The sequence below is a fragment of the Felis catus genome, chromosome B3 (genome assembly GCF_018350175.1).
Source record: "Felis catus isolate Fca126 chromosome B3, F.catus_Fca126_mat1.0, whole genome shotgun sequence".
In the NCBI taxonomy this organism is placed as follows: Eukaryota; Metazoa; Chordata; class Mammalia; order Carnivora; family Felidae; genus Felis; species Felis catus.
In genome coordinates, this window is record NC_058373.1 from 109,292,556 (window position 1) to 109,306,944 (window position 14,389).

At 36.8% G+C, this 14,389-nt stretch overlaps 1 protein-coding gene across 3 annotated transcripts in view; it reads right to left on the reverse strand.

Moving 5' to 3' along the window:
• Positions 1-14,389, reverse strand: part of KCNH5 (potassium voltage-gated channel subfamily H member 5) — a 302,235-nt gene that overhangs the window by 240,869 nt on the left and 46,977 nt on the right. For all 3 annotated transcript variants that reach the window (XM_019833104.3, XM_045060029.1, XM_045060030.1), the window contains 2 exons: positions 12,777-12,883; positions 8,265-8,393 (listed from right to left, as the gene is read on the reverse strand). In XM_019833104.3, the coding sequence (XP_019688663.2) occupies positions 8,265-8,393; positions 12,777-12,883 (236 nt within the window). The remainder of the gene's footprint in view (positions 1-8,264; positions 8,394-12,776; positions 12,884-14,389) is intronic.

Sequence of the window (14,389 nt, forward strand, 5' to 3'; positions counted from 1 at the left end):
GCTAAAAGGAGAAGAAGAAGAAGAACAACAACAACAACAACAACAACCATCACCAGATATGCCACCAGCTCTCTAAGAACTTAACATCAATGTAAAAGACCAACATGCAATCTGTATCACCAGTCTAGACTCTTCTTCTCAGCATTAGACCTATCTTGTAACTAATCAGCCATTAGCCACCTTTTACTAAGATGTTCTATAGGCATCTGACACTCAGCACGTCCAAAACTGATCTCATCATCGTCTCCCTCCATCTCCAACTCTTCACCTTTCATGTATTCCTGGACTTGGTGAATGGTCCCATGATATTTCCAGTTGTCCAATCAGAAACTTGAAATTTACCATCCTCCTTCACTATTACCTCCACACCCACATATCCAATCACTTTCAAGACTTATAGACTATAACTTATTAATAAATTCACTCAAGTTGAATCTCATCTCTCCATCCCTATATGTCAGACAATCTTCCACCTGAGTTAGGTTGGCAGTATCTTGAAGACGATACTCTCTATCTGCTCTCTGACCATATACTCCCAAGCAACTCTACATTGCTGCCAAAGTGCTTCCCCTTTCCCTATTTCAAACTCTTTAAGATCCCCAGGGGCCTTCAGGATAACATTGCATTTTCTTGGTATATAGGTCATTTAGTTTCCGGCCCCAAAGATCTGCTCTGCATTCATCTCCTTCTACTTCTTTATACATGCTCTGTATAACAACTCTACCAAAATTAACAGCAAATTAAAAGAAGAATAAATTCAAAACTAAAATTAAATCTCCTAGGAATTCTCTGTACACCCCATGATATTCATTGTGTCCAGGTTTTCAAGCATTATAATCATTCTGCCTGCCTGAAATGCTTCCCCCCATCCCCTTATGTCTGGCTAACACTGACTGGAACCTCTAGACTCAGTTAAAGCATTATCTCCTTCTGGAACCTTCTTAGATCCACTCATAAGAGAGGTATCCTCCTCTGTGCTTGCACATCATAGGATAAATACCTCACATGGCACTTGCAACACTAATGGCAGTTGTTGATTAACATGTTAGTCACTCCCACTGAACTATTGTTCATCTCTCCATATTCAAGCACTTGATAAGGGCCTGGCATAAAACAGGCCATTAATTAATTAATTGACTTATTTGTAATTTAAAAATCAAATTTAAAATAAGTCCCATTTTGTTTTATTATCTGGGGTTGGGTTTGGTTTTGCTTTGTTCGGTAAAAGTGGCAAGGGTGTCTTCAGATGACATTTTGGCAATAGATACATTACAATATTTCAGGTGATCGTTTTCTTTCTTACTTCAACTTGATATTATAATTGCATTGAATATTTCTAGAAACTTCCAAGGCAATGTTATACTAATTGAAGCTTCATATTTCTAAGACAAGTAATGTTACACACTTAGTACATCTAAGGATTGGATTAACAAAGAAGCCAATTTTTATTCCCAGAATGTAATAAGGTTTATCCAGAAAATATTTTGAAAAAAATTAAAAGAGATATTTAAAGAATAAATTCATTGACACATGGAAGAATACAAATCATCAAATGGCATGTGTTCTCTCATTTCCTACAGCCATGGCTAGGGTTAGGGCTTTCTTATAATTCTCAGTTCTAAACAATTAGCATTCTTCTCAAAACCCTTATACTACCCCTCTCTCCTCACTCTCAACCAATTACCTCGTCAAATGTTAATTGAATAAGCAGAGGCCATAAGAAACATGATAGCCTTCAATTTCCTTTCTGTCCCCTCCATCTCTAGACCCACCCACATGGCACTGAATCTTGCCTGCCTCTTTATCATCTCAGAGTAGTAGGTATTTGCTCTTTTCTGATCATGCATATGTTCTATTTATGGGCATTTAAGTGGTTTCTAGATTTTTCTCTATCACTAACACGACAGCGAATTTCCTATGCCTATCCTTTTGTGCCCTTGGACACATCTGGAATTGCCTATGTTATTAACTAAATTAGTTCATTTGCTCTGTCACCAACCCCCACTATACAGTCAAACTTTGAAAAAATTGAGCAGCCATACTGTCTAGGTCAGAAAAAAGGCACATCAGCAGTTCTAACTTTTTCCAGTGATACATTTACTGGTCTCACCTTTACAGAGACCTAACTGGTATAACTGATTATTCAGCACAGTTCGCTGATGTTACTTAGATGTGGTCGATATGGGGTAATGTGAACAGACAGCTGAATATGAAGATCCTAAAACTTGTTCTATGAGTTGTTCATGGAATTATGAGAACATTTGTTCTCCTAAAAGCTCAGGATGCCAACTCCTTCTTAATAAAACATTAGTTTAGCTCTATTGGGTTGCAATTAACCTCTTTGTCATGGACTGCCTAATCTTAAAAATAAGAGGAAGTCACAGAGGCAGTTAAATCAATCTTACTAGACTGCAACACAAGATTCTAATCTATAAGAAAAAAGCTTAGGTAAACAATTATACACTTGGCCAAAGAGACTACATGGTATAATTACTCATATTTCATCTGTTGTTTCCTCTCTAAAGAAAATCATTGGCTTCCCACAAGGGGAAGGTTGCTATTTTTGCTGTTAGTTTCATTCTATAGGAATTTTTTTGTCTCAATTATTGGCATGAAGATGCCATAACTATTTGGCACAGGATATTTCACACTGTGAGTGTCTTGGCAGTTTTGGAATCTGTTTGAAAATACCGCACAGCTAAATGGGCAGAGATTTTGGTCATCTCTTTTAGAGCACATATGGATAATCAACAGAATGGATTTCTTGGCTGTAATTTTTCCCCTTTGCATTATTACAAATGATGAATCAGGTACCATTGACTGATTAGCTGAGCAACAGTTCCAAGACCTCAGTACCAGGAACAAAAGATAACAAAAATGCTTTGCCCCCTTGATTATTATCAGTAAATTTCATTGGTTTAATACAGTACAATACTGTCAGAATCAGAGTGTTCTCAATTGTTGCAGGAAAAAAGGAGAGCAGGGGATTAAGGTGACAAAAAATGCAATAGTAAGTTTCCACTAGAAAGGATGAGACAGCATGATGCAATAGAGAGAATATGGGATTGAAAATCAGTCACACTTTGCATGTCAGGATCTTCAACAGTAAAGCAGAGATAGCAATACTAATTTTCAGAATTATAGGTAAGAGCAATAAAGAATATAAAGTTCCTGACATATAGTAACTACTCCATCAAAACAGGTTTCCTTCCCTTCAATGATTTTTACTACCATCCATCATGATGTACATCAAAGGTATCACTGACATCAGTAAGTGCCATTCATTTTAAAGGCAAAAATCAACCTAGATTGAAGTTTTGGTATCGTGAGATTCATTATGAGGAAGAGGTGCACGTAAATTGCTATCACATTATAGTTACTATCCCAGATACAATTTAGAAACAATTGTATTTATTCAGAATTAGTTTACTCAAGTCTTTCAACTATGTGTCTGGGTTTCTTGGTAAAAATACCAAATCATGTAGAAGGAGATTAATGTTAATTCCAACCTTGGCAAATCTTCAAAGGACTTTCGACATTTCACATTAAGAAGGTAAAATGCCCTTGCTCTGGGATTAAAAGTTACATTCTGGCCTGTTAATGTATGGACTCACTTGTCTATTCTGCATCTTAAAACACTATTTCCTATGTCCTAGGTAGAACTCTACTACCTAAGTACTTCCTCAGAATTTTGCAAACACCCTCCATGTCCTCCCTTGCAACAGCCACAACTCCCTGATCCTTCTCTCTGATTCTTTTCATCTTACTCACCTTATCAAATCCCAACTCTGGTTAAATCCAACTCTTCATTACTTCTGCATCTATACACCTTCAACTAAACATAGGTGGAGTAAAATATATAATCATGCTCATAGATGCTTGTGAATTCATGATCACTAGCCCCAAGCAGACCTTCATGTTCAGCAAACCTGCTGAATTCCCCTTGCCCACTCACTTTTCCACCCTCTTAGATCACCATTTCATGCCTACTCCTCTCTCCCCAAACCTTCAATACTTCATCTCCTTCACCATGCTTACTCTCAGGTGAGAACCATGTTTTTTATATTACTGAGAAAATAAGGGCAATCAGAAGAAAATTTCCAATCTATATTTACTTGTTTGTCTTCCCCTCCCCCATTATCATATGAGGGAAGGAACTATGCACCTTCAGGACACAGGTGCAGAATGGCCTGCACCATTCTGTGTGCTTAATCAACATTTTTGGTTAAGGGGGAAAATTGGTAAAATAGATAAACAAGGGGAACAAAATTTCCTAGAAGAGTCCTGAAAAGTCTCGTGTTAAGTATTTCTGGTGCCCAAGCCCGAATTAAAGTAAATCTACCATCTCCCAGTTTAATGCTCTACACCCAAATCATTTTGATATTACGGTGTTATCACGAAATATTATCTGCACTTTCTTAAAAGTTCCACACTCCCTTTTACCCTTTTACTCAACTTAAGAATTTGAGAGACATATTTTTCCGCCAAGATTTCCAAACATACTTTCCTATGCTTCTACCTTCATAGAGATAGCAGGATGATTACTTAATGGCATAAATATTTTATTTCTATTGAATTTTTCATATTAATTTTACAGCTCATATGAATAATGGAAAGTAGCTCATATACAGTCTTCATGGTTACATTGTGCATTACTTGTTCAATAATCTGTTATGTATTTGACAGGTGAGGAAGAGTCTCAAAATAAAAGTCTGTTTAAAATAAGCTCTTCCTCTACAAATTCAGGCCCTGGAAAGAGATAGTCTTCCCTAATGCTTTTCACAGTGGGGTCTGATTTCCCCTCTAAATTCTAATTTACATATCTATCCAGCACATAGTTCAAAATCAAAAGGTCTAAGTCGTTTGGCATTTATTCAAATACCATTTTTTTTATAAGAATGCGTGATGCAGTTAAGAGATTCTGCCACAGGAGGAACTCTGTGATTCTGATGTAAGGATACAGAGATGGAGGTGTAGGCAGATAAATGGAAGGGCATTAATTTGAGAAAAGTCAACTCTCAATATTAGCACCTTTTCCCCAATCTCACTTTGAATGCTGTCAACTTTCAGTTTCTATAAATAGGCTAAATATACTGACACCATCAACGTTCAGCAGGCCAAAACTGCAAATGTACCATATTCTCCCTAACTTCAGCTGTGTCATGAAATCGCTTTTAAAAAGTGAGAGAAAATAATATGCATTGAATATAAACATAAACATAAACATAAACATAAACATAAACATAAATATAAATATAAATATAAATATAAATATAAATATAAATATAAATATAAATATCATTTAAGGGAAAAGACTGTGACATGAAGGCTTCTTACTCTGTATTATTGTCATTCAGTGCAAAGGCAAGAGAAATTCATCTGAAGAATATGTTAGGTCACAAATCGTATACCAATTATTTATCTCTTATTTTAAAACATATTACTTTAAAATATAGTCAGCTGTTAGCTATAGGTTTTTCATAAATGTTCCTTATTAAGTTGAGGAGTTCCTCTCTATTCCTACTTTACTAAGAGTTTTTACCATGAATGGGTGCTGGGTTTTGTCATGTTTGTTCTATGTTGAATGATATGATGGTATAATCTTTCTTTTTCAGCCTGTTGAAGCGAAGATTACAGGGATTGATTTTTTTTCATGTCGAACCAGCTTTGCATATGTGGAATAGATCCCACTTGGTTGTCATGTGGGTTCAACTTTTATTGAGGGTTTTTATATCTATATTCATGAGAAATATTGGTCTGTAATGTTCTGTTCTCGCAGTGTCTTTTTCTGGCTCTGGTATGAGGGTAGTGCTGGCCTCACAGAATGAGTTAGGGGAGCTCTCTCTGCTTCCATTTTCTAGAAAAGACTGTAGATTTGCCAAAAACAAAAAATAAAAAACAAAAACATCCTTTGTTTTGTCAGTTTATTAACTATTGATTAAATTTATTTAATAGATATAGAATGATTTAGGTTAGCTGTTTCTCCCGGTGTGAGTTCTGGCAGTTTGTTTTTCAAAGACGTGGTCCATTTCCCCTAAAGTATCAATTCAGTGGCTACAGAGTTGATCAAAGTATTCTTTTGTAATGCTTTAATGTCCTTCGGATGAGTTGTGATGGCCCTTCTTTAATTTCTGATACTGGTCACCTGCATCTTCTCCCTTTGTTCTCACTTAGCCTGGCTAGAGGTTTATTAACTTTGATGATCTTTTCAAAGAACCAGCTTTGAGTTGTGGTGATTTCCTCTGTTTTCCTATTTTCTACTTCATTGATTTCTGCTCCAAGGTTCCTTATTTCTTGTCTTCAGTTTGCTTTGGTTTAAATTGCTCTTTTTTGTCTCCCCAAGGTAGAAGCTTAGGTTATTAATTTTACGTTTTTCTTCTTTTCTAATATATGCATTTAATGTCACATACATTTCCTTCTAACCACTACTTTTGCTGCATCCCATAAATTTGATAAGTTGTATTTTCATTTTCATTTAGTCAAAATATTTTTCTAGCTTACTTTAAGCCTTCTTCTTTGACCCGTGGGCTATTTACAAATGTATTAATTTCCAAATATTTGGAGATTTCTTAGCTCTGTTATGGATTTCTGGCTTAATTCCATTGTGGTCTAAGAAACTTCCTTTTTTAAGCTTTCTATTCTTTTAAATTTGTCAGGGTGTGTTTTATGGCCAGAATGTGATCTATCCAGTGAATGTCCCATGTAAGCTTGAGAACACATATTCTATTGCTATTGGATGGAGCACCTTCGAATTTTAAAATAAATAAGCATTAAACCTAAATACTATTAGAAGACTATTCTATTTTTAAAAATAATGTTTAAATTTATCCTAAACCTCTTAGACACTGAGTCTCTGAGTAAAAGTAAAGGAATAGGTAGTATGAGTCCAAAAGTGAATATTCAATAGTCCAGGAGATGATTTAATATACACATTTTCAGAAACATTTGCCAATTAATTGTCCTATGTTATACTTTAAATGGTTTGCACATTGTAAAATTTTCCTCTTGCAATTTGATACTAACCAGAAACCGACCAGGTATAACATAATATATGTGAATCCATATGCAAGGAATAAAACTACAAAATTTTTCTATAATTAGGGTTACGGATGGAAAGATTAAATTTCTGTACCAGTTTTTTTTTTTAAGAGGTAAGAAAAGGAAGACAATGTTTGCCAAATACAAAGAGGAAGATCTCATTCTTAGTCTCTGGAGGGATTATTAAAAATAACATTTCATAAAATCTTCTAAGAATATTTGAAATTCTTCATTTATATGACACCAGTTTTTAATTTAAACATAATTGGAGGGAATAAAATGAGAATATATTACCTAGAAAAGGGGATACATGCACACCACTGACTACTGCTTTCTATAGCCATCTCCCTGAATATTATAGTCAGTATGACTATAGTCAGGATGTTTGTATTTTGCCAGCCACTCACTTGATAACAAAATTATTCTTCACATAAGCTAACAGCATCTACCCAAGACTATCTGCAACAGCTGAATGGGTAAAGGGTGAAAAGTAACCTGAAAAAAATCAGCTAATCAATCACTTATTAGTTCAACCAAATTCAATCAACCGATCAACTGTGCTGTAAAAGGACTTCACCTAAACCATCTCACAGGTTGTTAAATTTTGTGTTTCTGAAGCTCATCCTGGTAGAAGTTGTTGAAACTCCCATTATATTGATTCTAAATTAATAATGGCCTGTGAAGTTTCTTCCTTATAGCTTATCTAAATTCCTCTTATTATAATTCAAGTTAACCAATTCTCATGTCAACTTTGGATAGCCGTGCTATTTCCATTCAAATGATATGACTGGATAAAACTGATTTTGGATAATTGCTGGCATGAATGTAAAGAAAAGAAGTACTAATAGTAAAATTGTGTTTTCCAGTTCAACCAATGTATTTTTCTAAACAATAATAATAATAACAATATAAATAATTGACAGCCTGGGGGGCACCTGGGTGGCGCAGTCGGTTAAGCGTCCGACTTCAGCCAGGTCACGATCTCGCGGTCCAGGAGTTCGAGCCCCGCGTCAGGCTCTGGGCTGATGGCTCAGAGCCTGGAGCCTGTTTCCGATTCTGTGTCTCCCTCTCTCTCTGCCCCTCCCCCGTTCATGCTCTGTCTCTCTCTGTCCCAAAAAAATAAACGTTGAAAAAATAAATAAATAAATAAATAAATAAATAAATAAATAAATAAATAAATAAATGACAGCCTAATTCTTAAGTGTGGCCATCCCTTTGGAAATTACCTTTTGTTGAATCATCCTCTATTGGCTGTTTGAACAATGTAATATCCTTGAAAGTACATAGGAACAATACCACCTTTTCATGTTCATTTCTTATTGGTGCAATTTGCATATAAAACCAAACAGGGGTTCCTGTAAGAGAGAGAAAGGACAATAGAGTGTGACAGATCCACAGCAGTGGTTTGGTCTCCTGCCTTCCCTCTGCCTTCAGCTGCCAACTGCTATGCCAGGAACCAGCACCAAAACAACAATATTTTCATTGCTTTCCAAATCAAGCAACTACCAGTTGCTCAAATATTAATAAACATTTTTCAACCCAAAATACCAGAATTTGAAAGGAGAGCAGAGGGTGTCATTTCACAATGCAGGAGCCCAATGGCAGTCTCACCACTTAAGTAACACCAGCATTCCCTTGAGGTCTGGGTCCCTACACCCCTGCTTCGCTCACCAAATTCCTTTTCATAGTTTCCCCATGCATGACCACTCCTCCATGCTTCTCCTTGTCACTTTGAGAAGTGTTTCCAATTGACTTCAACAGCAATCCCTGATGCTCTGATAAGCAGTCCTCTCGGAGGAACATTTGAAACACTATTCCTATCTCAAGCTTCTCTCATCAGTCAGAGTTATACGATGGCTCTATGCCTTTGACAGCACCCCTACATCAGAGAAAGAGGATGTCAGAAATACTTGATGCCTGTTGTACACAGAGCTCTACCTGAAGCTTGTAAGGCAATCTTAAAAAAAAAAAAAAAGTGTCCCCAACCCTTGAGATTCTTCAGGTGTCTTTATGAGCCACTGCTTCCTATCTCCTTCACTCAAAGAATGAGGCTTGACTCTGCCGCTATGTTCTTTAAACAGTGGCTACTGCAACCTCCACGAAGCAAAGAGTTTCAGAGCACTTAAGGCTTAGGATTTGGACAAACCAGGAACTGGCATTAGTTCAAATAATAAATATTTGAAGACACAAGAAATGCCTTCAAAGGAGTAATTATCCATTAAGCGATAAAACACTGAAGGAATGTTCCATCAAAATCAAAGACACAGTTTGCATCATATTCTTTCCAAGCCATCGTGCAGTAAAGCCTCTCCAAATTTCCTATCTTAAAGACATAGAGGCTTTTGTTAGCTTTGGGATTTGGGGAGTGAAATATGCAGCTATTAATAGTCTCTACGTGAGAGTTGATAGCCTATTAGTGGCTTGCAATGAAAACCAATAGGAAAAACCTTCATACCTTTGGCCAAAAAAAGTCACATAATAATGTCACCGCAAAGGGGAATTTGTCATCTAGACAAGAAGAGATGGCTTAACTACCAGGTTCAAGAAATCAGAGAATTAGAGAGAGGAAATTTTTATGGAATATTCTGTTCGGGTCCTTTGCAACCTGGGGCCTATTGAAAAACATGGCCCTTCCCGAAATGATCACCGCTGACACAGGGATCTCAAAAGCCATCACACCATCTCCCAGACAGGCTTGTTCTTTATTTTCTGCTTCTTATTCTACACCCAACAACTGTGAGTGATGTACGCAGTTTTACAAATCACCAGACACACATGCTCACAGATACATGGCCTATGGCTGTTCCAACACAGTCAACTTGAGACAGCAGGGTTATAAACAGAGAGAAAAGGGCATTAAAAATAAGTCATTTTCCAAGGTCTGTTAAAAATTTGAACAGAAAGAGATGATGTTACATTTCCCATCTTCCTATAAAAACAGCAACTCTTCAAATTTTAGCATAGAGTCAGGGCTGTTTTTAAAATTGCTTTCAGATATGAAGGCAGATTTTTTTTTTCAAGTTGAGCTACAGGGTCAGACTGCTCAAGTAGACAGAAGGTTTGCTGAGTGGCTGGTGAAATATCCATATTCTGGTTTTGGGGTTCAAGGGAGCAGGAAGTCTAAGAGGGTTAGACAGAGAGGACAGTTGTAGACGGAAACTCAGGGCAGTGCCTTGGCACTGATTATCTGGAGTAGCCCAGGCTATCACAGGTCTGCCTTGGTGCAGACAGACCTCTTTAAATCATCATCCCAGAGCTACTGTTTGCTTCTCAACAGTAGAAGCAGCCTGCTGATCAGAGCAATGGGCTTTAAAAATAGAGCCTACAAACTGAAATGTCAGTGATGACACATGTTAAATCAGATACCTCAATCCCCTCATTTGCAAAATGCTGTTTAACCTAATTACTTAATGGAAGCATTGGGAAGACTTGGCATTCAGGCATTCCCAAAACATTTATCCACAGACATGTGAATTTTGCTATCTAACATTTTTAAAATTACAAAAACATACTTTTTTCAGATGATGGTCACAATCCTTCAGGTAACAATTTGCAAGATTTTTTAAAAGTTGCTTTAAGTGTAAGAGAACTCTATTCAAATATATATATAAATGATATCTATCCTTCATATTAAAGAAAAAAAAACTCAATGAAGATCAAAGAATTTCAAACCATTAAAAGAAAGCAAAATACTACCTTGGAAGGAAACGTTTGGGAATGTAAAATTCAAGTTGTTTCTAACATGATTTAAAGGATGTAAGGAAAACAGAATCTCCACAAACGTATTTTTGAGAAACTCAGAAACTATGAATTTGGCATTCATGCTTTAAAATCAGGCAAAGATTTGTTTACTCTTCTTAGTGTCAGAGTGAAATGATTTTAGTAATATGGAGTACCCTTGAGTTACTTGCTAAACTTGGGGCATATATCTAAGTCATTCAAAGGAAAACAACCCTATATGAAAATGATTGCAGGGGGCATATGGGTCTACTACAAATTATCAACACAGATATGGACCCGGTGAAAAAGACCCAGAAAACACCTCGAGCTTGACCTTTCTCTGGTAGATGACAGAGCAGATCATTCAGAATGGATTGTTTTCTAGGTGACAAGCCAACAGACATTTGGCTATGACTAAAGAGAAATACCTCTCTGGCCTTGATTCTAAAATGAAAGATAAAATGATAACACATTCCATAGGTAAAACCATTAAAAACCAACATTCCCATTACCAAGTACACTAATCTTAAAGCAATGCCTGTGGTTGTTGTTATCCCTTTGATGAGCCATTAATAAAAAGAGAAAACTAAGTTCAATTCTAAATAACTTATAGTCAATAAATGTTTGAGGTAAGATGGAGAGAATGAACTATGCTGCAAACACTCCAACCCACTCTGAACATGGAACAAGCGTTTCCTGTTGAAGCTAAAATGCTTCCCAAACTGGGGAAGGATTTAGTGACCATCAGTTTCCACTAAGGTAACAATTGGCTTTGCTATCATTTATCATTAACACTAAATAAATTGAAGCATTGTATGAAGTGACTATTCACTTAAAAAAAAAAAAAAGATCAATTTGGGAAAAAGAAATAAAAGTAACCAGACTACTCAAAGAAAACAAATTAGAAAGGAAAGTTGGTGGGGCGCCTGGGTGGCTCAGTCAGTTAAGCATCTGACTCCAACTCAGGTCATGATCTCGCAGTTTGTGAGTTGAAGGCCCATGTTGGGCTCTGTGCTGACAGCTCAGAGCCTGGAGCCAGCTTTGGATTCTGTGTCTCCTGCTCTCTCTACTTCTCTCTGCTCACTCTCTTTCTCTCTCAAAAATGAATAAACATGAAAGAAAGAAAGAAAGAAAGAAAGAAAGAAAGAAAGAAAGAAAGAAAGAAAGAAAGAAAGAAAGGGAAAGGAAAGGAAAGGAAAGGAAAGGAAAGGAAAGGAAAGGAAAGGAAAGGAAAGGAAAGGAAAGGAAAGGAAAGGAAAGGAAAGGAAAGGAAAGGAAAGGAAAGGAAGAAAAAAAGAAAACTTGGTTGTGGAGTATACTAGTTGGTTGTTGTTTGGCTGGCTTTTCCCTCAAACTCTGAAAGAGTCCAGATCATGGGGTCTCATGTTTATAATATAATTTATTATACAATGCACAATTTCTCAGTCACAAATTCTGTCCCAGAGCAGACCTCACCATAACCAACGCAAATTTACCAGCTGGGAATGGCCTATTCTGAAAGTAATGAATACTTTTGTAAGCCTTCCACACAAAAGAGTCAGAGTCTAGCAAAAGGCCATATTGGTAAAGACTGACCTCAAAGAGATATCACACGTCATTGATGAACATGTAGAAAAGTAATCACACATACTGTGATACTAATCACCTTTTCCTTTAACCATAAGAAGAAATGAATGAATTTGTCTGTCATCTTTAGTTGCTGTCATATAACTACAGGATCTTTACCATAAATATTATAAAACATTTTGCCATCTGACACACACACACACACACACACACACACACACACACACACACACAATCACGTTAATGCACCGTATTTTTCTGTTATTCCTCAAAAGGTTGCTTTTCATAGGTAGAATCATTTATTAGTTTTGCTAATTTTATCAGCACCCCCTGCCTTTGCCAAGAAAAGAAACAAAGTTTTATATTCTCCCTACACTACAGCTCAATTACCACTAACCAAAACATATCGTTCATCAGAGTTGACACATCTTATTGATAATTTAGATACATACTGTTTTTCTTGTACAGAAGAACTTCAAAGCAATTTGACTCGTAGTTGTCAAAAGTCTGCCTCACTTTCTCAATTGTCTTCTTGTCAGTCAATTCTCCATACATAAAACTGGAAAAAACAATCCATTTCAGTTTTTTGTTTGTTTTTGTTTTGCTTTTCAAATGCTATATAAAATTACATAGCTGTCTTTTTGGGTTAAATATTCACATTTAGTTACAAAATAAAATGTTGCTCTCAAAAGAGGAAATAAATTATTGAAACGATGTTTTAATCATGACTGCTGGGGCGCCTGGGTGGCGCAGTCGGTTAAGCGTCCGACTTCAGCCAGGTCACGATCTCGCGGTCCGGGAGTTCGAGCCCTGCGTCAGGCTCTGGGCTGATGGCTCAGAGCCTGGAGCCTGTTTCCGATTCTGTGTCTCCCTCTCTCTCTGCCCCTCCCCCGTTCATGCTCTGTCTCTCTCTGTCCCCAAAATAAATAAACGTTGAAAAAAAAAATTTAATCATGACTGTTAAACTTCTTGCTAACAGCTAGGTTTAGAAGTTATTTCAAACGTACAGAGAGAGAGTTATCAATTTACATAGTTCCTATAGGCACAAATTTCAGTTACCACAGTTGAGTTAAATAAATTCAACAGCATGGTTCAAATTTCAGTTATCATAGTATAATAACTGTAAACATCTGCATAAAATATAAACTTTTCTGCTAGCTCCCCAGCCTACAAATGACTGGTAAATGAAAGATACACATCATAATCAGTAACCAATCCCATTACTTCTTTCCAAGCCCCTCAATATTGGTCATGGTGCATCTGTTATTAAGTTCGTGCCCACAAAGCATGTAGTTGTGTTGCCTCCTTGGTTCTCAGCAATGAACCCACATGACATTTTACAAATATGGATCATCAAAAGCAGGAATTAGCTATCAAAGATTGGCCAGCAAATGATAATGCTGGAAGTGACATTCAAATTGAACACACATGAAGGTATAGAAGAAACACAGCTGTGGGAATGTTGACACTGCTGTCACTTGAGAGATTCTAGGGCACCTGGGTGGCTCAGTCAGTTAAGTATCTGACTCTTGATTTCAGCTCAGGTCATGATCTCACAGCTCGTGACATCAAGCCCTGCAATTAGGCCCTGCACTAACAGCATGGAGCCTGCTTAGGATTCTCTCTCTCCTCCTCTCTCTGCCCCTCCCCAACTGATGCTTGCTCTCTCTCTCTCAAAATAAATAAACTTAAAAAAAATGGAGAGAGACTCTAGATATGCAAACAGAGGAATTGAGGGAGGGCGAACTTATCAACATAAGTCAGGACAGTGGTTGTGACACAAAGGATCAAAGCTTCCCAGAGGAAGTGATGCCAGTAAAAAAAAAAAAAAAAAAAAAAAAAAAAATTCACATTAAAAGAGGTCTAGGAGAGAGTGCACAAGAGTGAAAGTACAAGGATAAAATAGTCGAGGCTGATACAGACTTACAAAGGAGCATGAGCCTTTACTAAGAGAGAAAAAAAAAAGCTCTCTTCATGTCATGCTATATTACGAGAAGGCAAGTATTATTCAAGTGACTTGTGATCGTTTTTTACAAAGAAATGAAACACTTTAATTCTCAGTGTT